The 24,640-nt window shown below is 57.6% G+C and overlaps 1 protein-coding gene across 2 annotated transcripts in view; it reads right to left on the bottom strand.

Moving 5' to 3' along the window:
- Positions 1-559: 559 nt before the first annotated feature.
- The window catches only part of MTA1 (metastasis associated 1), a 38,340-nt gene continuing 14,259 nt past the window's right edge, over positions 560-24,640 (bottom strand). The window contains exons 5-20 of one of the 2 annotated variants that reach the window (XM_023731831.1): positions 18,985-19,102; positions 13,734-13,836; positions 13,079-13,178; positions 12,100-12,288; positions 9,462-9,536; positions 9,014-9,072; positions 8,293-8,408; positions 7,799-7,950; positions 7,507-7,696; positions 7,193-7,282; positions 5,552-5,704; positions 5,416-5,451; positions 3,479-3,490; positions 2,080-2,111; positions 1,336-1,487; positions 1,097-1,247 (exon numbers count right to left, since the gene is read on the bottom strand). In XM_023731831.1, coding sequence (XP_023587599.1) covers positions 1,097-1,247; positions 1,336-1,487; positions 2,080-2,111; positions 3,479-3,490; positions 5,416-5,451; positions 5,552-5,704; positions 7,193-7,282; positions 7,507-7,696; positions 7,799-7,950; positions 8,293-8,408; positions 9,014-9,072; positions 9,462-9,536; positions 12,100-12,288; positions 13,079-13,178; positions 13,734-13,836; positions 18,985-19,102 — 1,728 coding nt within the window. Of the gene's footprint in view, positions 1,248-1,335; positions 1,488-2,079; positions 2,112-3,478; positions 3,491-5,415; positions 5,452-5,551; positions 5,705-7,192; positions 7,283-7,506; positions 7,697-7,798; positions 7,951-8,292; positions 8,409-9,013; positions 9,073-9,461; positions 9,537-12,099; positions 12,289-13,078; positions 13,179-13,733; positions 13,837-18,984; positions 19,103-24,640 lie in introns of both variants that reach the window. The other variant, XM_023731832.1, reaches the window with a different exon arrangement.

Below are 24,640 nucleotides of genomic sequence, written 5' to 3'. Positions count from 1 at the left end.
CCCCAAGGGCTTCTCTGAGTTTCCTGCTGAACTTGCAGGCTGCTGCTTCAGACAAACCCAGGCTGACACAGCCCGCCACCTGCATATGTGACAGAGGGGGGCTCCTGCAACGCTGGTTGTCCCTTAGCGGCTCCAGCACTAACAGGTCAGAGGAGGGGCACGTTGGACAGCTCGAGTGTGGTGCTGGCCCTGGCCTGCAGGAGGTGGGGGTGCAGGGCACAGGTCATGGCAGGACGCCAAGCCCAGCTGCAGGGTAGGACCACTAAGACGAGTCTTCTCCCCAGGGCCTGCGTGCTCACGGGACGACCACCAGCCTTAGGGACCCCCACCTGCCCGCGCACCTGCTGCCCCAGCCGACCCAGTAGAGCCCTAGCTCAGGGTAGCCCAGGGGTCCGAGGGAGACGGGGCCTCGTCTGCCCTGAGAGCGGCCTGGGGGCTGGGCTGTGCTTGGGGGACCCAGGGGGCCTGCAGGGAAGGTTCAGGAGGGTCTAAGACAAGGAGGGGGCCGTGGACGAAAGACACGAGGTGTGGGGGGAGGACCAGGTTTTTTTTTTTTTTTTTTTAATGAGTTTTTTTTCTTTGTTTTGTTTAATATGAAAATTACTTGAAAAGACAAGGGCCGACCCGGCAGGCAGCACAGCCGGCGCCGACCACACCAACCCTAACATTCCGGGTGTGAGTGTTACAGAGCTCAAGTTCATCTACAAAAAAAGTAATAAAAATAAAATTTAAAATGGCACCTTCAACAGAACACAACGAAATCTTACAAGCCAGCCTCCCGCTGGGACGAGAGGCCCCGCAGTGCACCCGGGGCCCGAGGGCAGGCGCCACGTCTCCGCTCCGGCCAAAAGTTAACACAAAGCTAGGGGCTCTGGGCATTCTCGGAATAAGTTAACCGCACTTCTCTCCAGTGTCCACGAGAGGGGCACCTTCTCTGGAGGGACGGCACGGGAGGGGCCACTACCAAAAACTGAAGAGAGGGGAGGAGGCGGCGGCGGTGGCAGGCGGGAGCAGTCTGGTTGGGGGACGCCGCCGGGCTGGGCGCCACAGTCACACTGCACGGCGGCTCTGGGCGGTGGCACGCCGGCCGGTTGCCCTAGTCCTCGATGACAATGGGTTCGTCGTTCACAGGTGGCGGTGGCGGTGGCCGGAGGGGCAGGGCCTGGCTCTGGCGCAGGGCGATGGGCTTGTAGGGCCGGCGGGCGGCACGCTTGGTTTCAGAGGACGACAGCAGCTTTCGGACCTTCCTGCAGGCGCGGGGACACACAGAGCACAGGACGTGAGGCTGGGAACGGGTATGGCCCTCGCCCCCAACCCCAGGGAAGGCCTTGCCACCTGGTCTCCTCGGTGGCCATGTAAAACACATCATCAGGGGCATCAATCCAGTTCATCCGCCGCCGCTTGACGGGGGGCAGGGAGCCCCCCCGGATCAGGCGCACTTTGGTGGGGTACGACTTCCCATTGAGCAGCAGGTTCCGGCTTGGTCCCTGCAGCAGACGGGAGGGGAGGTGTGACGAGGTGTGACAAGGTGGGCCGAGTGGGTGGGGGGAGGTGGGGCTGGGGGCTCAGCCACCTCTGGCTGTCTCAGGTCCCCCAATCTGTGCACGAGGACAGCTGCCCCCCCTGCACCTGTGCTCAGCGCCACGCAAGCAGGAGGCAGACACCCAGGGCTACAGCAGCTTCTTCCCTGCACAGACCCGACACCCCCACCGGCAGGGCCCTCTGAGGCTGTTCAATCAATGCCCTGTTTGCTGGGCCTGGCACCAGGGGCCTGTGGGCAGCACCCCCTCCGCCTCCCAGATGCCCCCACATGGTGCCTAGCAGGGCCACACCAGTCGGGGGCACGTGAGCATGCGGAGGGGGCGCAGGCACGGGTTGGGTGGGCTGCCAAGCAGGCTGCCCAGGCCTCGTGCCAAACACCCGAGGATGCTGTGCATGCTCTGTGTGGGCGAGTGCACATGTGTGCAACACTGTGCACGTGCAAGGGTATTGTGTGGATGCTGTGTGTGGCCGAGGGCACGTGCGTGTACATGTGGGCATGCGTGTAATATTTACATGCGGGGGTCGGGCCCCTCTTACCATGTGCCTGGTCTGTCCATGGTTTGTCAAACCTAAGGAGAGAAACCAGGACATAATCATGAGACCCCAGAAGCAAGGACCCACTAACAGCCGCGGCCTGCACAGGGGGGATCAGGCTGCGAGGCAGTACTCCAGCCTGGCACGGGACACCCTTGGGCCTGAGCTGTCCTTGGTCCAAAGCCATGGCACCCTGTCCAGGCCTGCCCTACCCGCTCTCGGGGCTCAGAGCCCACACTGGGCTGGGTAACAGGGATACCTGTGCTTGGGCTCCAAGTAGGAGGCAGGGCCTCGGCGGGCTGACAGCTCACTCACCAGGGCGGCAACCCCCCAACCCGCTTGACTCGGCCAAGACAAAGGAGGTGTTTACACAGTAACCAGGCAACGCCCAGCACCGCAGTCAATACAGCAGCACCCGGAGCCCACCCGGCAGGGAGGCAGCCACACCAGACTCCCGATGCAATTCCCCACAGGCTCTGAGAGCGGCCTGGGGCCAAGCCACCCTGGGAGGAAGCTCCTAGGAGTGGGGCAGGTAGGGTGGGCTCCTCCACCCTATGGAGTCAGGGGTCTGGAAGCCACTGGCCAGACCAGGCAGTCACCTCCTAACACGTGGAGACGAGCATCTGCCTCCAGGCCTGCCACCTGAGCCCTGGCCACCCCAGCAAGGGCCACTGCTGCCTGTCTGCTCTGCCTCTGTGTGGAGGCACGCGATATGCACACACGAGTGCGAACATGTGGATGTGAGCATGAACGTGTGAATGAGCGTGAACATGTGAATGTGTACACGGGAGTGAGAACAAGCGCCTGTGTACACGGGAGTGCGAACAAGCGCCTGTGTACACGGGAGTGCGAACAAGCGCCTGTGTACACGGGAGTGCGAACAAGCGCCTGTGTACACGGGAGTGCGAACAAGAGAATGTGTACACGGGAGTGGGAACAAGTGCATGTACATGTGAGTAAGTACTCGTGTATGTGAGCATGCATGTGTGCACACAAGCACACGAATGCACGTGTCCATTTGTGTAGGGGAGTGGGGTGTGGACCTGGCTGGAGCTGGGGAGGGGCAGGGGCGCCGGCAGAACAAAGCCGTTCCCTCTAGTGCCACGTGCCCACCTGCCTGCCCGCTCACCCGCCATGCCAGCCCCACAGGATACCTTGTCCCAAACACACTTCTCAGCTGAGGTTGGAGTCCCTTTGAGGAGCAGAACCAGGCAGCCCAGGCCCCACCCCTCAGGCCAAAACACCCTCTGCTGGAGAAGAGCCGGGCCCAGCCTCCTCCCTCCCAGCTCCAGGAGCCCCACCGGTCGGGCAGAGGGGAGGCTGTGGCACATGGCAGCCCCTCAGCCATGAGTTGGGGTGTCCGCCAGAGACCCAAGGCCCAAAGCCCACGGGAGAGACTTACCTAGGAAGGCTCCTAGCCGTTCGACAGATGACGGAAGAAAGCAAGCACATATTTCAGAGTTAGGGAGGGAGGGGCGGTGCCCCCCACCCCTGCCCGCCATGAAGCAGGCCCCCAGGCTGGGGTGTGTTAATGCCCAGCGGGTGGCGGGTGGCCCCTCAACCAGGTGGGACAGGGACTGGCATGGCAGTGGCCTCCACAGGCCCCGTCTCTTCCCACCAGGGGACCCACAGACTGGGACTGTCTTAAAAAAGACCAGTGAACTAAGTGGGCTTTCATCTCACTTGTGTTTTAGCAGCTGTCCACAACACAAACCCCTAAAGCCCAAAGACGCTTCCCGATGGGAACTTGCTTTTCTGCGCAAGACGTGAGTTGGCCGTTCCCATGACACTGGGGGCTGCGGGGGCCGGAGGGCCTACTCAGGGAAGGCTCCTGGGGGGCCGCCCCTGCCTCGCCCCACCCCACAGACGACTTGGGAGGACCGGGGAGAGGCCCAGGGGGCCCCAGCCCTCAGAGCTCTTTACCATGGGGCCGATGGACCGTGAGGCGCAGGTCCATGCACAGTCTCAGTGAGCAAGGAAGCACATGAGAGCGAAGGAGGCAGCTGGCCAGGCCAGGAGCTCACTCTGCTGCCCCGCAGGGTTGTGTTCCCTCCCAGAAGGGGAGGCCAGCAAGAGGTGAGACCCCCCCCGCCAACATCAGCCAAGAAAGAGGGAGTGCCAAGGGACAGGACTGGGGCCTGGGCGCTGTCACCTCTGGGTCCCCACGGCCCAGCCACAACTCGCACATGGCAGGACATCCCCAGAAAAGGCCATACCTGGGGGGCTCCATACCCAGAGGCTCCATCACAGCTGGGGGGCTCCAGCCACCCAACCCCAGCCTCCCTCAGGGACTGCTCTGGGCCTTGGGGGCCACTCCTGCTCCAAGCGCATACCCTGGGGTGCCAGGCCTGGCTCCTCCTCTCCCCGGAGGAGTTGGCTCCGTCCACCATTGGGAAGACACTGAGTCCCCACCCACTCACGAACTACAAACGCGTGCTACTCCGCTCACGCACTAAGCGTTCACGGCTCGAGGTCTCTTCTTTCTCCCCCTTGGCTAGAAGATGGAGGCATGAGTTCTGATATTCCTTTCTCCCTTGAAGTGGGCAGGCCTGCCCTGGGGTCCTCAGCCCTGTTGGCTCTGGGAGGGGCACGCGGAGGCACTATGCCCGCCCTGTGGCCTGATGGAGGTTACTGGGGACTGGCGGGAAGGGTCTGGGTGTACTTCCGCATTCTGCCCTTTTAGCTCAGCCTCCGTGGGGGCCCTGGGGCCTCCTGGTCACTGTCCACCCCACACAGAGGGTGCCGAGGACTGCCCCTCACCCACTCCCCACATACTGGCACCCCGAGCTTCTCCCACTGCCTCAGACCTGGGCAACCTTCCCACCCTGCCTTGACCTCCCAAATATCTCACCCCCACTTGGGGGAAGTGCCGCTGCCTCAGCTCAAAGACACCCCACCCAAGGCACGCCCCTTGCCCAAGTCAGAGCTATCCCTAGAGTGCCTTGCCCTGGGGGAGGCCCCAGACCTGCCCCCCTGACGGCCCCTGCAGCTGCCGGGAGCCACACGGGAGACTCCCCCCCCCCAAGCACCCCCGAGCTGCCCGTGCAGAGGCGCACACAGAACTGCAGGCACAGCACGGGCCACGGGAGCCAGGCGCAAAGCATGCGGCAGTCACAGCGCGAGCACAGGGCAGCGCGGGCACCAGGGCCACCGTGCAAGACCGTCCACGGGCCGGGTGCTGTCCGGGACCCCCCACCTGGAAGGAGGAGGCGGGCCAGGTGGGGTAGGCCCAGGGCTGGCGCTCGGCGTGGACTGCCTTGCACGCCTGCCCACCCGCCAAGCATGAGCAGCACAGCACAGACACGGCCCGGCCGGCGCCCAGGGGCACGCCTGCCTTACCCCTACTGGGCATCAGGAGGCGCTTCTTCATGTTGCCTGGCAGCGCCCGGGACATAGAGGGAGAGAAGACAGTGTCAGCGGGTACTCGGGCAGGCTGGTCCCCGGCCAGCACCCAGCGCCCGCGGGCCACGCTCACCGTCTGTCCCGTTGTGCTGCTCGTAGCTTCGCTTGCCCAGGATGGTGGGGGAGCCGCTGTTGATGACCGGGGCTGCCTTGGCGGGGGTCAGGCTGCCGGGCACACCAGCCGCGCCCCTCACGGGCTCCGGCTTTGGCGGGCGAGGGTGGGCCTCTGTCAGGGAGACACCGCAGGGTGAGGGCAGCTGCCCGGTAGGGCAGGGCACAGGAGGCCGGGCGGGCACAGGTGGGGAGGCTGGGAGGCTGAGGCTTTGCCTCAAGGGTACCGGTGACACCATCAACAGCCACGTGCCACTGGCTGAGACGGCCCTATGAGGGGTCCTCACTGCCCTCCCTCTGCAGCCAGCACAGCGCTCCCTAGATATGCAGCCCCAGGCCACAGGGAGGGCCGTGTGGGGGTTCTGGTCGAGGTGCCTCTGGACCCCCTCCCTCAGCCCTCTCAGCTTCCCAGCACATTGTGGGCCTTGGGGGAGGCCTGGACAAGGACATGGCCGATCTGGGGCACCAAGGGGCCCCTCCTGACTGGGCCACAACAGGGGGTCCCGAGGAGGGAGAGGTGTATCCCTGTACGACCTGCCCCCGACCTGTCCCTGTCCCTCCCCCTTGGGGCCACACAGGGAAACATGAGAACCTCCGACTGGGGCGAGGGGAGGTCACTACCCCGAGGCCGAGGCTGCCGTGGGCCCAGAATGCCCCACAACTGGCACATGCCCACTGCGTGGCCAACCCCGCAGCCACCAGCCTGGGATGGCCAGGACCCAAAAGCAGGCCCAGACGGAGCACACCCTGCCCCGAGATGTCCCATTTCCGGGCCACTGGGGCTGGAAGGCAGAGGGCTGGCAGGTGGCCAGATGATAGGCTGGCTGCTTGGGGCCTGTCCCCATGCGAGTCCCCGGGCTACATCTGGGTCTGACTGGGAGGAGCTGGCTGCCAGGGTTCGGGAGTCACTCAGAGGCTCTGGTGGCCTTCAGGGGAGCCGGTCGACACCCACAGGATGAAGCACGGCCAAGCCTGGCTGACCCCACCCAGCAAGTGGGGCCAGAGCCATGGTGTCTGTGGGCAGTGAGCTCATGGCCCCGGAATGTCCCTCATGGGGACAAAGCCACCTCCACACCAGAGGAGCTGACTCACAGGCCCAGCTGGCCACTCAGCTCCTCCTGGCCATTGGCAGAGCCCTCGGAGCAGGATGCCTGTGGTGGGCTGGGCAGGGGGCAGGGCTGGGCAGAGGGCATCAGCAGAGGGTCAGAGAGGTGCTCCCTGCGAGGCCACTGGCCAGGGTCTGGTCTGAGGCCTGAGACGGCCCACTTTCTACAGCCAGACCTCAGCAAAGGCCCATCTGCACGAGAACACTGTGATCCTGGTGTGTCCAGGGGCAGAGACCACCCCTCACACCACTTGGGACGGGTCAGGGCCGTTGGGCCCCCAGGACCGGGAGCCAGGAGCAGCACAGGCCCTCTGCTCAGCCTGAACCTGGCACGGTGCACGGGGGCCGAGTGGTCGTACCCAAGGGTAGTTCCCGGGCCAGGCGGCAGGTACGGCAGGTGTGCGGGGCGCTGTCCCGGGACACCCCCAGTCTCTGGGCACCGTTGAGGCCCCTCCCTCCAGGCTGCCCAGTGTGGCCTTCTGGGAAGGACGGGCTTACCGAGGTACCGGAGCACGGCTTCCAGGGGCTTCCGTACCACCTGCTTCAGCACCAGCGGGCTCTGAGAGGCCTCGGGCAGCCGGGCTGTGCCTGCGGGGAACATGCTGCGTTGAGGGGAGCCACCTGGGTGTCTCGGCCTGGCTACTAGGCTGGCACACAGAGGAGGAAAGGGGGGCCCTGGGAGCTACAGGCGGACTCCCGTCAGGGCTACAGACCCTCCCCTGGCCTGGGCCCCTCGGCAGGGTGGTAGAGGGCCACATATCGGTCATCACACTGCCAGCGTCCTCCCTTGTCCTGCAGGGACAGACACTCACACTCGGCCTTAATGGCGGCACTGTTGATGGGCATGTAGGGGTGCCGGGCGGCGTGGCAGGGACGCAGGATCTCACGGCACAATCGTCGGGCAATGCGCGTCAGCTTGGTGGTGTGCAGGTAGAAGGCCTGCCTCGTCTTCATGGCAAACTTGGGGCTCCCGCTGCTCCGGGCCGGGATGCCGTGCGGACTCTGTGGAAGGGGCACGGCGGCCCAACACAGCGCCATGACTGGGGGCCAGCCAGGGGCACAGGGCAGGGCACGGGGGTGGGCGAAGGAGGAGCACCTGCTTACCATGTTACTGCGGTTAGGTCCCGGCCTCTCGCCATCTAAGCGGGTTGGCATTTTCAAGCCACCATATTTCTTCCAGTATGTCCAACAAGAGGCACAGAGACGACACTGCATGTTAGGGGGACCCCAAGAATACCACTGGTAAGACTGTGTGGCTACGGACAACAAAGTTGAAGATATACATGTTCTTAACAGAACCAGTGATGTCAGAGCATTTCAGAGCTGCCACCCACCTCCCACCCCCCGCCAGGACCCCGCCTGCTGGGGACCCCGCCTACATGTGCCTTGCCCACCCGCCTGCACACATGTCCAGAGTTGAGTCCCAAGAGGGGCGGTGCTCCTCCCTGGCTCCCCCACGCCCACCCCGAACCTCTACAAGACTCGGCCCCTCCCCTGGCCAAGCCACTGTAGAACTCTCTGGGCTTGGGAACAAGAAGGGGCCCCGGCCGGCACTGCGGGCGCAGTCTGTGGGGCAGGCCTGGCGCAGCATCACTTACTGTAACAGCTCTCGCAGGCCCGGCCAGCACCGGGGCTCTGGCCTGGCGCCCCTGTGCCGTTCACCACACCCGCCTTGACGCTGTTGACGTTGATCTGGTTTGGGTTTGGCTTGTTGCTTAGAAAACAAGGAAGAGAAGGAATGACGTCATGGAGAGCCAGCCTGCAAGGGGGCTGAAAGCAGACCCCGCCCCAGACCAGCGTCCCTGTGCCCTCTGTCCGTCCAGCCGCCTAGAAGCAGCTCCGAGGGACTTTCTACCTGCCATGCAGAGAGTCTCTAAACCATCAGCTCTGAGGCCGAGCACTAGAGCCGGCCACTGCCCACCTCTCAGCAGTGCGACTGTCCAGCCTCACGGCCAAATACCTCACTGACTCCTGAGACCCCCGTGTGTCCAGCACTGGGCCACAGCTAGGCATCACGGGGCTCCTAGAACCCCAAAGGGGCCAGACCCTACCTCCTCCGTCCAGGGCTGTCACAGCCGCCCACCACAGTGATGTGCTCTCCAGGGCTCCTCAACCAGACCCACCTGCCCCAGTTAGAACCATGTTCTCAGCCCTGATGCCGCAGAGCCTGAGCCGGGCAGTGTGGGAGCCCCACCCACCTTGTGGTCCCTGAGAGGGCTTCCCGGCTCGACGGGACCCACCCATGGGGACCTGCCTCTGACCCCGGAACCCCGCCTGTGATCATACCACTGGCCCCAGGCTTGCGAGGGCGACACTTACTAGTTGGGTATATAAACTTGCTTTAACTTGCTCTCAGCTTCAGCTGCTTTCAAGCGTTTCTTAAAACACACAAAACAAAGGGTCAGAGGTCAGCTAGGCACAGTGGGCACCCCCTCCCCCTACCAGGATGGGAAGCTGGGCTGAAAGGCCAGGCTGATTTCAGAGACCTGTGGTGAGGGACACAGCACCATTGTCTGTCACAGAAGGCACACGGCCAAGCCCCAGGAAAGTCATCCCAAATCTACACGGAACCTGGGCAACGGCTAGAGGGAGGGGCCTCGCCCAGGGTCTGAGCACAGCCGGGAGCCTCTCAAAGTTGTCTGTCCCGAGCTCATCCCCGTCTACTGGCGCAGCGCCTGTGAGGAGCTTGGGTGGGACATCCCAAGGAGGATTGGGGACTGGGGTCTGTGTGTCGGCAACATGGGCGCACCGTGGGGGGCTCGCCCACCTGCTGGACGTATCTGTCAGTTGTCTTCCACATGTAGTAGTACTCGATGATGCTGGTGAGAGACTTCCACGGGAGCTGGGCAGGAGAAAGGGTGTGTCATGTCACACAGGGCAGCAGGCGGGCCACCCCAGACAGGTGATGGGACAGAACAGGGAGGGGGTCACACAGGAGAGGACACTGTGAAGTGTAAAGAAGGCCAGCGGTGGAGTCCCAGAGAGTGGGGCACAGAGGCAGGGAGGCACATGCTCGAAGCTTTGTGCTGGCCTGCCTCCCCTCCCCTGTAAACAAGATGCCAAAACAAAAGGAAATTTCACACTGAAGAGAAGTTAGAAAATAAAACTGACTCTGACTGCCAGGCACCCACAAGGCCACAGAGCCCCAACAGGGTCACGTCACGGCAGGACCAGCGGCCGCACACCTCGCCTTTATGAAGCCACTTGACGAGGCTGTGCTTCACGTTAGTCTCAACTCTAGATTTCTTAAAACACTTCTTTTCTGGGCCAAACAATCACTTTATGGCTTCTTCCTCATATATTTCCTATTCCTTCTATAATAGCTAAGGATCATTGCTCAAGTTAATGTAATGTTTTCCCTTCTGTAGACAGTAGCATTTAAAGCTATGAATTTTCCTCTAAGTGTTTCCTTGGCTACATCCCAAGGATTTTAGGTTTGCAATGTTTTCATCAAAATTGTTCTCTAGTGTTCTATTGTACTCTTGAGTTCTATTTGAAACTACTGTAGAGGATGACATTTTTTTCTTAATTTCTAAGGGATTGAGTTTTGGCCCTTAGTAAAACCTAGTAACATGGTTAGAGAACCCAGCTGTAAAGTTTCTGCTTCTTTGGTATTTACGGGTATTTTTATTATAATCCATTTTCTAAAAACACACGGGAAAAAGTGTATGTTGTGGTATGAATTTATCTAATAATTCTGCCTTGTTAAATATAGAATTCAGATAACTTATACTTGTAATCCACTTGATCTGCTGGGAAGGAAAATACCGGAGGATGTTGCTTCAACTCCTCCTTCTGTTTCTACCAGGGTTTGCTTTAGGTTTTGTTGCTACACAGTTTGGCACATGTAGGTTCAGCTTCGGTGAATCTGCCCGTCATGACCTTGTCCAGTGCTTTCTACCTTAAATTCTGTCCAGTCTATTCATGGCCTCACTGGCTCTGAGTCCAACTGATGCATTCCATTTCTAGCTCATGTCATCTGGTTCATTGAAAAGGTCTCTCTCTCAGTTTGCTTAGTTTATTTAGCCAAAGTTATACACATATATGGGTTGCAGAGGCCTCCAGTTCTCTAGGCTGGTCAGGAGAGCAGCCGTCTGCCCTCCCATCCACAACACTCTCTCTTGCGTTGGTACTTGGCACAGATTTGTTGCTCTTCCTAACAGAAGATACTGCTCCAGGGTTGAGTTTTGCCCTAGAGGACCTTGGCTGGTCCATCAATGACCCCTGGGGGATTGCTGTCTGGCCAGGCTTGGGCCATCTTTGTCCAACATCAACATCACTTCTCCTTCCAGGCTGGCCCCTTAGTCTGTGAGGCTCCTCGTCTCTTTCACCCTGTGTTTACTTCTTGTGCTTTCTGGACATTTCCCAAGTGTCTGCTGCACTGATCTGGCTCTGTCCTGTCAGCTTTGCCGTTTACTGCTCCAAGTGGCATTCTCAATCAGATGATAGCGATCCCGTGTCCTGACCCTGCTCATAGGCTCCTTCCCTGTCCTGAGACAGCTCCCACCTCCTGGGAAGTCATGCCCCACCCTGTTCTCCCCTCCCAGCCTGCTCGCTCACTCTCTGCCAGGACAGCCTATTGAGCTTTGTCCCTAGCTCCAGGAATGTGCTGCCTTTCAGTGATTCTCAATGCATTTTGCAGGTTTAAGGGGAGAAAGCTCTGGAGGGCACAGCTCACTCTGCTTACACTGGAGCTCCCATAGGGCACAGGGCAGACAAGCTCACTACACAGAAGACCCCAGACTCATGGGTGGGAAGTTACAGAGATATAAATAAGTTTACTGAAAAACAGACCAAAAAATAAGAACAAAAATTTAAGAACCAAAGACAAGGACAGGGTTGGTAAGTCTTGGTGAGGAAACCCCCAGCGACCACCCAAGGATGAGCCCCCAGCCACAGAAGTGCTCTAACCCCAGGCTCTGGCCAGGTGCCCCTCTGCTGTCCTCTCCCTTCCAGTGGCCTCAGCACCACGATGGCCATTAACAGACAAGGCGGGGCAGGACACGCGTGGCCTCTGGGGGCCATGTCCTGCCTTGGAGGAGCTGCACGGAAAGAGGCGCTATGGGCTGGGGAGGGGGCCATGACATCACATGGGAGATGCGGCTGTGATGAGGGGGCTGGCTGTGGGTCAGCAGTCCAACCAGTGCCAGAAGCAGCCACAGTCGGACACGTGTGACTTAACAAAAGGGGGTGAAGGCAGGGGGTGGCCGGGCCATGGGGGTGCAGCACTGACCGTCTCCTGGCCGATAACCTTCCAGGGGCCACAGGGGGCACGAGTGGGCAGAACGGCCCCACCTTAGCCAGGTGTGGCCCAGTGCCCATGCACAGCGCCCCCGCCGCATGGCAGGGCCACAGCACCAAAGCTCCTCCTGCCTACCTGCGTGTCCCGCCCCCACGGCACTTACAAAGTCCTGCTGGATGTCTGTGAAGTCCTTCCCGTACTTCTCCAGGGCCTCCTCAAAGAGGTTGGCCTCGGAGGCAGACCATTCCTCCATCTCATCCCGGCACAGCACTGGCCCACCCTGCGGCACCAGGGCCGAGATGGCCTTGGAGATGTCATAGATGCTCTTGTGGAGCGTGTCCATGGCGTGGAACTGCATGAGATGGTGAGGGGTTGGCCTGGCCCCATGCCTGCCTACCACATCTGCAGAGCCTCCCTGACCCCTGCCCTCATCCCCCAGCCCCAAGCACACCCTTCCTTTGTGGACGCCATCCCCATGGAGGTATGCCCATCCTCTGCCTGCACACATGGCTAGTGTTTGGTAAGAGAAAACTCTTCAGGCAGAGGCCCCGTGGGGGCAGTTGGGGCAGCACCCCCCACCCCCCACCCCCAGTCTTGTCCATCCAGGATGGGCCACCCCACCCACCTGGGAAGAGCAAGGGAAGTTCTCCGGTGCTAGTGGGTGGATGGGGCCCAGTTGGGCCTCAGGGACATGTAGGGAGAGGAGAGCTGCAAACGGCAGTGGGCTCATTCTGGGGGCTGGTAGGAGAGCCCTCCATAGGGGACCCAGGAAGCTGGTGAGAGGCTCTCACTTCCCCAAATGGACCCCAGGGAACAGAGACAGAGTCCAGGCGCAGGAGTTAGCCTCATGCGTCTCTGGGCTGTGCCTCCACCTGGGGGCTCTCCCAGGGCTGTGGCGCCTACCCAGCCCTCTGCGGGGAGCAGACAGGATGGCCCAGGTTACTTCGCATCCCTCCTGGCTGGGGGGGACCCCAAGGAGAATGCACCCTGTACACACGGATCTGGAAGGTGCACCTGCCCTTAAAGAGCAGGGGGTGTGAAATGTGTGTGTGAGAGAGAGAGACAACCTGGCAGCCTGAGGACCACCAGGTTACCCCCAGCCCACCGGTGCCCAGAACATGGGGAGGACAGCAGGCACCCACCAAGGTGATGTCCCGGGAAGCGGCTGCAGCACTCATGTGCAGGCTGGGCTGGCGGACGGAGCTGCTGCAGTCCAGTGCACGCGCAAAGGTGCCCACAGAGCTGGAGGACAGGAGACTCAGAGTCACAGCTCCATGCGGCCACCTCGGGGCTGAGAGGCCAAGGACTTAACTTCCTCCCACGCTTTGTCTAGACTGTCTGCAACCCTGGCCAGAGCTTGCTTATCGGAGGGCCCTCAGGTCCCCTCCTCCGTGCTGAAAACTCAGGAGTCATCTCTGGAGTTCTGTCTCGTTCCTCAGCCGTCGCTAAGCTCAGCTGACAGTGGCGGCACCCCACGCCTCCACCCCTACCCTCTCCCCCCACGCCCACCCTCTCCCTCCCACACCCACCAGGGCTCCTGCACAAGTGGGAGCTGCTCCATTGGTGGCACGGTCCCCAGAGCCCTACCCCTGCCCGGCCCCTCAGAATGCACACCCAGCCTTAGCCCCGAAGTAGCCATCTTAGGGAACCACTGGGGCTTCTTCAGGGGCAAAGCCTGCGGTCAGGAGGACCCAGAGCAGTTGGCCCTGTGGCTTCCACACTACTCATGATGGGTGTCTCTCCAAGACAGACACCGTGGCCCTGGCCCCTGCACCCACCCGCCCGCCCCCTGCTCACCGGGCCACCACCAGGAACTGGTCGATCTGCTTGTCGATGAGAGGGTTGTGCGCCTCCCAGACCTTGGTCTCCAGCTTGGACTGGTCACGCCCGTCCTCCTCGCCTGCAGGAAAGGAACCCCCAGCTGCGTGAGGCAGGCTGCCTTCTGAAAGCAGCCCTGGCCACAGGCAGGCCTCGTGCCTCCATGGGCCTGTCCCCTTCCCTGGCCTGCACTCTCCTGCCCCAGATCTGGGGAACGCTCAAGGTGGACAGGCAGGTGGTGGGCAGGGGCTACACAGAGCTTCAGGGGCAGGCTGAGCACGCAGTGGACTCTCACCTGGAGATGCACAGCACCCAGGCCAAGTGGGGCCCAGTCATCTCTGGCCAAGGACTCCGGAGAGACTGAGAGGCCCAGGCCTGGCCCCTGCTCAGAGCACAGCTGTGACAGTGGCTGGGACCAACAGCAGGCTCCCGGGAGGCCTGGGGTGGCGCCTTTAATGACACTTTTTAGTTTGCGATCTCTGCAGACACACAGGCAGCTGCAGGAAGCGACACGGAGACCTCGTCGCAACAGCCGGTATGCAAGACCCCTGCCGGGCACGGGTCAGCAAGGACATGGGACAGCCCCAGTGCACATGGACCCTAATGGGACCAAAGGGCCCATTTTATTCTGTCCTCGTTTCCCAGGTGAGGGGCCCCAGCCTGGCCACCTCGAGCTCCCCTAGAGAGTGCAGCCCCAGTCCAGCTCGTCTCTTTGCACGGGGTGCTGAGGATTCTGGGGGGCCCCAGTGCTGGCAAGGCCGCCACCAGGTGCTGCCTGATGAAGCTGGGGTCAGCCAGGCGGCGGGGAAGGTGTCCTACGAAACAGCCCTTTCGCCTGCAGAGAACAGTCGTGCAGGGAACTGCGGAAGAGCCCGCCTGAGCGTGGCTGGGGCACTGAGGAGGCCCAGGAGTCCTTTGTCTGCTGGCCAGGCGCTGCATCCATAATTCAACACTGCGTATCCGATTTACGTGTTGCAAAAGAGCCCATCGACTGCCCTCTGCGACCCAGTGTTTGTGACCTCGGTGCCTACGATCCGGAGTCGGTGACCCATCCACTGTGACCCAGGCTCCTTCATGTCCCGAGGGCTCAGGCAGGCAGCGTGATGCTCAGGAAACATCTGCTTCCGGCCTGTGGGGCACTGGCTAGTGGCCTGCCCTGGGCTCGGGGTGGCCTGGGCCACTGTCTGGGGGACAGTCCTGCCTACAGTTGTCCCGTGCCGCAGGCTGAGCACTGCAAAGACGCGGCCCTATAAGATGCACCGACTCGAGCCCTGGCGAAAGGTAGCCAAGGGCATCACGAAGCAACGGATGCAGCCTTTACCCCCAAAGACCCTGAGTCCCAGCTCAGCCGCTGAACAGCAGGTGGGCTAGATGAGACCCCTGCCTCTGGCCTGGCACCCTCATACCCAGTTGCCCCCCACCAGGTGCTTCTGAGGTAGAGCCGAGTTCAAGGAGCCTATCTGCTCCACCAGTTTAGCAGCCACAGCCCCGTCACCTCTGCAATGAATGTCTGTGGGTACTCCACTGGGAAAGGGGGGCTGGGGGTGCTGAGAGCGGGGAGGGGCTGAGAGCGGGGGGGCTGAGAGCGAGGTGGGGGCTGAGAACGGGCGGGTGGGCTGAGAGTCCCGCACTCTGGACACACCAACATTTTCCTGAGTTCTTGGCCGGCCTCTTAGGCCCAGGCTTGGTGGTCAACCCCCGAGAAGTGTGTGAGGCAGAGAAGTCACAGACTTGGAGTCCCAGGTGAGATGACAGCTCACCACACCTGTTGTTTCCCTCGGCCTCCCCCACTGTCCTACACACACTCCCGCAGACTATAAGGCCGTGATCTGGAATCAGACACAGTGGGACCTGCTGACGGCACGGGGCCAGAGGAGCGCACCCAGCCACGTGTCAGAGCACTGGACGAGCTTTGGGCCTGAAATGTATGACCGGCAAAATCGTACCGTGTGGCAGGCATACACGTGGGGCTGGGACAGTGGCCTGATGTGGTGCAGAGCGGCATGGTGAGCCTGACACGGTGCAGAGCACACAGTGGGTGCCTTCACGATGCACCACGCACACAGACAAGAGGACACGCACTCCACAGGAAACGGTCACCTGTGGGGACGGTAAAGTGAGCAGGAGATGGGCATAAAGCAAATAAGCCACCAAGGAAGGGCTAACATGCGCCTCGGCTAAGACGGGCCTCAGCTGACATGGGCCTCAGCTGACATGGGCCTCGGCTGACATGGGCCTCAGCTGACACAGGCCTCGGCTGACACAGCCTGACTCACAGGGGCCCCGTCCCCTCTGCCATGCCGCCGCCACCTCTCCTGCCAGCCTCGTTGGAGCCCTCGGTCATGGTGTCCTTCCTGGACAGTGCCTCCTCCAGCTGCCCTGTCCGTGGCCAGCCCACTGCCACCTCTCTCCCAGAGCCTGCGGACTGTTCAGGGCAACCTGCCTCAGGTGGCAAGGACGAGGTCTGCCCGTCCTTCCCTAAGCCCAGCACCTTGTGGGAGTGGTACTGTGAGCAACAGTGAGTGTGGGCACAGCTCCCACCTGCTCCCCTCACCACTCTGCTGTGGTGCAGGCCAAACACGTGATTCTGGGAAAATCTGCCTGGTGGAAACTGGGAGCTCTCCAGGACAACAGCTTTTGCTGTTTTGGGGCATTTTACAACCAAGTCCTCTGTGCTGGCTCACCAAGAAGCCATGGAGGTCCCGATGGGACATTCTGAGGGGCATGAGGGAGCGGGAATGTGGAAGGGGCCGCAGGTGCTGTTGGGGTGCTCAGCCAACGGCCAGGCAGGATGACAGCACTGTGTCTACCCTGTGTGTCCCTCCTCATTCCTAAAGCTGCTAACACGTATTCAGGGATGAAAAGGCACAAGGCCTGTGAGTTACTTCAAAATATTTCAGCAAAACGAAATAAAGACAAAGCAAACACAGCAGAACAACCATGACAGCAGATGGGGCATCCAGGGGCAGTCACCCCCCTCCTCTGTGTGGAAGATCCCCAGGACCCGAGACCACAAAGCCCGAGTCATACACCAGTGCTGTGTGCCAGGGCTCCACAGCAGTCAGAGGCCAGGATCACAGGTCGGTCTCCTATCTTTGTTTTAAAATTTTATTATTTTACTCACCACTCCACTCCGTCTCTGCTTGCCCTTCTCCAACCCCCCCCCGCCAGATGCACCCTCTCATAGGTTTAACCTTCCAGGCGGTCACCCACGTTACTTAAAAACACACGGTGTGGCAGTTGACAACATGGTAAATACACGCAATACGCTGGTGCACACTTTAAATCTGCTGACTGTGGGAGGATTTCCCTCAATAAGTGTACACACAAGTGTGTATGTTACGTGTATACGCACACACATATACAGCATCTGGGAATGCCTTTAAACATAGTAACAGAGTTCTATGGGACAAAAGTACATATGTATGCATTTATGTACATGTCTGTGCACATGTGCATACGTGTACCTGTGTATGTATATGTACACACATGTATACATACAAATTTGGGAATGTCTTTAAATGTGGAGATACAGTTTCTGTGGGACAAGAGTCTGTCCTGACAGCTCAGAGGTGGCAGAGTCTACACTGACGGGGACTGCATAAAGCCACTTCCTTAGCGCGGGGGCCTGTCAGACAACCCCATCTCCAGGCTCCAACAAGATAAATGCAGAGTGGAAGAAAGGTTTCATTGCAAGAATGAGGCTGTCCCGGCCCCGGAAGTGAATGCTGGGAGCGGAGAAGGCGTTTCTGACCCAGCTACACGGGCCCAAAGCCCCAGAGGAAGAGGCTGGTTGGCCCGGCCCCGGTCCCCTGCCCACTCATGTCCCTTGAGAGCCCCAGCGCCGAGGCCCATCCTTAGCAGCATGGGCTCTGCTGACCCACGGGCTGGGTGTATCACAGCCTTCACCAGGGTGGCCCAGGACACCTCACAGCTCACAGAGCTGAGCTCGGGCGTGTCCCACCGCCTTGCTGACTAGGAGGCCCAGCCAGTGGCCGCAGGTGCTCCATCCCACCTCTCAGTCACCGTGACAACACCCCACCCCAGTCCCGCGCGCTGACACCCGCGCGTTTCCGCCCTGGCTTTGAGGCGGACGTTCAGCACCATCTTCCGCTTACGTCACAGGAGGCCCTGAAATGCTCTGTGGGGATGCAGTGGACACCAGGCCGCAGGTGACAGCCGGGGGAGAGGAAGGGAAGAGGGAAGCTGAGGTGACGTCAGGAGGACGAGGAGGGGCCGGGGCTCTGAAGCCGGATGCACTTGGGCTCTGGGGTCCCGCCCCTCCCGTGGTACCACAGCAGCTCTGCCCACCCCGTGGGGACTTGGGGTCCCAACACCCTGAGAACACCAGGCCCCCGAGGCTAGAAGGAGGCCCCCCGGGTGAGGTGTGCTCGTTTGAGGGGCTGGCGTGGCCTCCATCAGGCACTTGCTCTCCGAACCCAGCTGGTTACTAACCTCCAGGAGCAAGTCATGCTGTCCCCAAAAAAGAAGTGGGGTAAAGCAAGTGCCCCATCCCTCACCCCCCAGGGCTGGGATGGATGTGACCGGGAGGAAGATGGACAACCATCAGCCTCTGGGATGCCTCGGGCCAGCCTGGAAGAGTGGTCCAGGTGCCAGGGAGGGGATGGGTGGGGCACAGTCCACGTCCACGCCTGAGCATTCATGCCTGCCCCGTCTGTGTCTACACCTGCCCTGCAGGTGAGCGTCCTACATAAGCATCCGCACCTGCCTGTGTCTACACCTGCCCTGCAGGTGAGCGTCCTGCATAAGCATCCGCACCTGCCTGTGTCCTCGCCTGCCCCATGAGCGTCGTCAGCCCTGCCCCTGCACATGAGCATCCACGTCTGCCCTGTCACTGCACGAGCATCCACTCCTGCCCCTGCATCCGTGCCTGCCCCATGAGCGTCCACAACCTCCCGCCCCATCAGCCACGTGGGCAGTTTCCGCACAAAGGGCCATCCCCAGGCAAGGTCGGCAAACTGCCTGCAGAGCCATAAATGGAGGGAAGATTTTTGGAGAAAGAGCTTTAGGAAACTAATGGGAAATAACTGCGGACAGGGATCAAAACCCCACGTGCCAGGTAGTGTCATTGTTAAGTCCCATCTCAGGGGCCTGGGACGCACCACTGGGACCCTACCGCCACCCACAGATAAGGCTGGATGAGAGGCAGTCAGCGCCCTGTCCCCCCTGTTCCCCCACCCCGCGGGTATGCGCTGGTTGGTCCCCGTACCTTCCTTCAGCAAGTCAGTGATGTCAGCCTGGTACCGGTTCCCCACGCGGATCTCCCCCTTATCGGCCAGCAGGGTCTTCTGCTGGGGGTCATAGACTAGAGAATAGAAGAAGAAATCCTGGAAAACACCACACAAGACAGAGCAGGTTAGAACGTGCCAGTGGGCACTGCAGCACCCTCTCCCAGCACCTGGGCATGGCCCCGGGACACGCCCAGGGAGTCTGGGGGACACAGGGGGGCTAAGAGGCTCCCCACGCCCCCAAAGCAAAGCCTGGGGAGAAGCCCACGGTGGGTGGCCACAGAGGGAGAGGAGGGAAGGAGCCTGTCGTGCGACGTCACAGTGGACATCAGAGCGACAAGAGACGGAAAAGAAACACCAAGAATGAGAAACAGGAAGAACGCCAGAAGTAACCGCCACAGAGAACGAGTCTGCTCAGTCAGGTCAAAGCCGTGTGACACGAGAGACACAAACAACACCACGCTTCGATCAGCATCAACACTGAACATTTAACTCGTTGCTGGGTGCCGTCCAGTCAGTTCCGACTCATAGCAACCCCACGCACAACAGAATGAAACCCTGCCCGGTCCTGCGCCATCCTCACAATCGTTATGCTTGAGCCCATTGTTGCAGCCACTGTGGCAATCCACCTCGTTGAGAGTCTTCCTCTTTTTTTGCTGACCCTCTGCTTTACCAAGCATGATGTCCTTCTCCAGGGACTGAGCACTCTTGATGACATGTCCAAACTACGTGAGACGTCGTCTTGCCATCCTTGCTTCTAAGGAGCATTCTAGTTCTACTTCCTCCAAGACAGATCTCTTAGTTCTTTTGGCATGGTATACTCAATATTCTTCGCCAATACCACAATTCAAACGCGTCAATTCTTCAGTCTTCCTTATTCATTGTCCAACTTTCACATGCCTATGAGGTGACTGAAAACACCATGGCTTGGGTCAGGTGCACCTTAGTCCTCAAGGTGACATCTTTGCTTTTCAACACTTTAAAGAAGTCTTTTGCAGCAGATTTGCCCGATATGATGTGTCTTTTGATTTCTCGACTGCTGTTTCCATGGGTGTTGATTGTGGATCCAAGTAAAAGGAAATCCTTGACCACCTAAATCTTTTCTCCGTTTATCATGATGTTGTTTATTGGTCCAGTTGTGAGGATTTTTGTTTTCTTTATGTTGAGGTGTAATCCATACTGAAGGCTGTGGTCTTTGATCTTCATCAGTAAGTGCTTCAAGTCCTCTTCACTTTCAGCAAGCAAGGTTGTGTCATCTGCATATTGCAAGGTTGTTTATGAGTCTTCCTCCAATCTTGATGCTCTGTTCTTCTTGATATAGTCCGGCTTCTCAGATTATTTGCTCAGTATACAGACTTGAATAGGTATGGTGAAAAGATACAACCCTGACGCACACCTTTCCTAACTTTAAACCATGTAGTATCCCCTTGTTCTGTTCAAACAAATGCCTCTTGATCCATGTACAGGTTCCTCACGAGCACAATTAAGTGTTCTGGAATTCCTATTCTCCACAATGTTTTCCATAATTTGTTATGATCCACACAGTCGAATGCCTTTGCATAGTCAATAAAACATCTTTCTGGTATTCTCAGCTTTCAGCCATGATCTATCTGACATCAGCAATATCATCCCTGGATCCACATCCTCTTTTGAATCCAGCCTGAATTTCTAGCAGTTCCCTGTAGATACACTGCTGCAGCCGCTTTTGAATGATATTCAGCAAAATTTTGCTGGCATGTGATATTAATGATATTGTTCGATAATTGCTGCATTTGGTTGGATCACCTTTCTTGGGAACAGGCATAAATATGGATCTCTTCCAGTCAGTTGGCCAGGTAGCCGTCTTCCAAATTTCTTGGCATAGAGAAGCGAGCACCTCCAGCACTGCATCCGTTTGCTAAAACATCTCAATTGTTATTCCGTCAATTCCTGGAGCCTTGTTTTCGCCAGTGCCTTCAGTGCAGTTTGGACTTCTTCCTTCAGCATCATCGGTTCCTGATCATATGTTACCTCCTGATATAGTTGAACGTCAATTAATTCTTTTTGGTATAGTGACTCTGTGTATTCCCTCCATCTTCTTTTGATGCTTCCTGCGCTGTTTAATATTTTCTCCGTAGAATCCTTCAGTATTGCAACTCAAAGCTTGAATTTTTTCTGAAGTTCTTTCAACTTGAGAAATGCCAAGGGTGTTCTTCCCTTTTGGTTTTCTATCTCCAGGTCTCTGCATATGTCATCATAATATTTCACTTTGTCTTCTCAAGCTGCCCTTTGAAAGCTTCTGTTTAGCTCTTTGCTTCATCATTTTTTCCTTTTGCTTTAGCTACTCAACGTTCAAGAGCAAGTTTCAGAGTCTCTTCTGACATCCATTTAGGTCTTTTCTTTCTCTCCTGCCTTTTTAGTGACCTCTTGCTTTTGTCACGTATGATGTCCTTGATGTCATTCCACAGCTCATCTGGTCTCCAGTCATTTGTGTTCAACACGTCAAATCTATTCCTGAGATGGTCTCTAAATTCAGGTGGGATATACTCAAGGTTGTACTTTGGCTCTCGTGAACTTGTTCTAATTCACTTTAGTTTCAACTTGAACTTGCATAAGAGTAATTGATGGTCTAATCCGCAGTTGGCCCCTGGCCTTGTTCTGACTGATGATATTGAGTTTTTCCAACATCTCTTTCCACAGATGTAGTCGATTTGATTCCTGCGTATTCCACCTGGCAAGGTCCATGTGTATAGTAACCGTTTATGTTGGTGAAAAAAAATATTTGCAGTGAAGAAGTCACTGGTCTTACAAAATTCTATCATGCGATCTCTGGCATCATTTCTATCACCAAGGCCATATTTTCCAACTACCGATCCTTCTTCTTGTTTCCGACTTTTGCATTCCAATCACCTGTAATTATCAGTGCATCTTGATTGCATGTTCCATCAACTTCAGACTGCAGAAGTTGGTAAAAACCTTCAATTTCTTAATATTTGGCCTTAGTGGTTGGTACATAAATTTGAATAATAGTCGTATTAACTGGTCTTCCTTGTAGGTGTATGGATATTATCCTGTCGGACAGCGTTGTATATCAGGATAGATCTTGAAATATTCTTTTCAACGATGAATGCAACGCCATTCCTCTTCAAGCTGTCATTCCCAGCATATTAGACCATATGACTGTTCGATTCAAAATGACCAATACCAGTCCATTTCAGCTCACTAATGCCTAAGATATCGATCTTTATGCATTCCATTTCATTTTTCACGATTTCCAGTTTTCCTAGATTCATACATCATACATTCCAGCTTCCAATTATTAATGGATGTTTGCAGCTGCTGTTTCTTCTCATTTTGAGTCATGCCACATTAGCAAATGAAGATCCCGAAAGCCTGACTCCATCTATGTCATTAAGGTCGACTCTACTTTGAGGAGGCAGCTCTTCCTCAGTTGTATTTTGAGTGACTTCCAACCTGAGGGGCTCATCTTTCAGCACTATATTAGACAATGTTTCGCTATTATTTGTAAGCTTTTCACTGGCTAATTCTTTTCAGAAGTAGACTGCCGGGTCCTTCTTCCTAGTCTGTCTTAGCCCGGAAGCTCAGCTAAAACCTGTCCACCATGGGTGACCCTGCTGGTATTTGAATACCGGGTAGTATAGCTTCCACCATCACAGCAACATGCAAACGCCCACAGTACAATAAACTGACAGACGCGTGGGGAAAACATTTAACTTAAAGCAACCAAAACAGAGGATAAGCCAACAGATCTGGGCAGGACCTGGGGCGGTCACTACAGGACCCACGCTCTTCTCACAGCTACTGTCCCTTCTGCCTTCAGACAGCAGTGGGGCCACAACTGTCCACTGGGTGTTGGCGATGTGCCTCTTCTAGCTGTCCCCTGGCCAGCCTGTTACACCCCAATGTTTAGTTGTGTTTCTCATCAATGACATGGAGCTGGTTTCCATCATTTCTTAGGAAACCAGCCACATCTGGCATTCCCCACGTCCACAGCGGGTGTATTACAGACACACCTGTGTTCATGTCTACCACCTGTGTCTGGGCTTCCACCATTCTCCTTCATGTCTCCATCTGGTCCTTTCTTGATTCCTTTTTGGTTGTTTTTTCCAAACTTCATTCCATTTCCTGCTCTGCCATTCTGAAAATGACCTACTCTACGCCCATTTGTTAGTGACTACTTGTGAAATATCCGCATTTCACCAGGTGCCGGCTGGAGCTGACTGGCACCAGCGCCTCCTACTGACGGCACACGCACTGCTCACGAGGACTGCAGTTGGTTTCCAAGCAGTGGCTCACCCTCTTGGGCTCTGTGCCAAGTCTCTAGGTCTCTCCTTTACATCTTAAAATTGATGAGACGTGCGTATTTCCCATGCCAGCAGCTGAGTTCTTGGTGGGTCTGATTCTGCTGCGTCCTGTTTCTGCGGACTCTGGCTCCTTTGTGTAGTGTGATTTTTTTTACTATGAGCTTGTGTTTGTTGGGACTTTATCTCTGAGTATTATCTACGGCTTGAGCTGGGGACAACCGGCAGGCACTGAGAGGTACTACTGACACCAGACCAATTTGAATTAAAAATTTCAGATCACGTTAGCAGTTCACTGCAAAAGGCTGTATTGTTCAACAGGAGGGCTTCAGGGTATCCAGCGCCCTAAAACAGCAACTTACGTTTTTTCATCACTTGAGAATTATTTGCTTCCTGAACAGACAAACGAGCAATAGGAGTCAGAGAACACCCTTACTCTTGCCACAGGGAGACAGGTACCCCAGTGCACGAGCACCGGCCCAAAGCTACTTCTACACACCTACGTGTACACGGGCTTTCTGCAAAACAGATGCCGCGGCGTTTGCTGTTTTATAAGCTGCTCTTTGGATCGTAATGTCCTTCCGTGTCCCAGACACACTGCTGCGTCATCACTTTTATCGGCTGCACGGAACTCCCCTGGAAGGCTCTGCTACTAAGGATTTTTCTAAAACGCAAGCGGCACCGCTCACTCTCCAGCCCCTGCTCTCGCCTGGACGGGCTCTCCAGGCTCCGACTTCTCGCGAAGTCAGTAATGCATGGACCTTCTCACTCTGCGCTCTAAGCAGCCACCTCTGGGCACAAAAATTCTGCCTGGAACCCCTCCCCTGCCCTTCTTTGGTTGAGTCCTATTTTTCAGGACTAATTGTAAGTGTCATCTCTTCATGGAAACGTCTCCTTACTCCATTGAGTTAGGGTTCCCGGGGCATCCTGACTCCTCACTGAGTTAGGGTTCCCGGGGCATCCTGACTCCTCACTGAGTTAGGGTTCCTGGGGCATCCTGACTCCTCACTCAGTTAGGATTCCCGGGGCATGCCCACAGCACCAATGGATTATTCTCATTGGACCATTATCACCTGCTCACTGTCTGTCTGTCTTCCCATCCACCTACTTATTCGTTCAATAACCCACCAGCTATCCATCCAGTCATCAACCATAATCCACCATGTAGCCAATCATCCATCCATCCATCCAACACCCATCTACCCAATCATCTATCCATCAGTCATCTACCATTCATCTGCCCACCCCTCCATCATCTAGCCAACCATCCATTCGCCCACCCATCCACCATCTAGCCAACCATCCATTCATCCACCCCTCCATCATCTAGCCAACC

The sequence above is a fragment of the Trichechus manatus genome, unplaced genomic scaffold (assembly GCF_000243295.1).
Source record: "Trichechus manatus latirostris isolate Lorelei unplaced genomic scaffold, TriManLat1.0 scaffold00045, whole genome shotgun sequence".
NCBI lineage: Eukaryota > Metazoa > Chordata > Mammalia > Sirenia > Trichechidae > Trichechus > Trichechus manatus.
The sequence above is the reverse complement of the archived record's forward strand: the minus strand, read 5'-3'. Positions and strand labels throughout refer to the sequence as shown.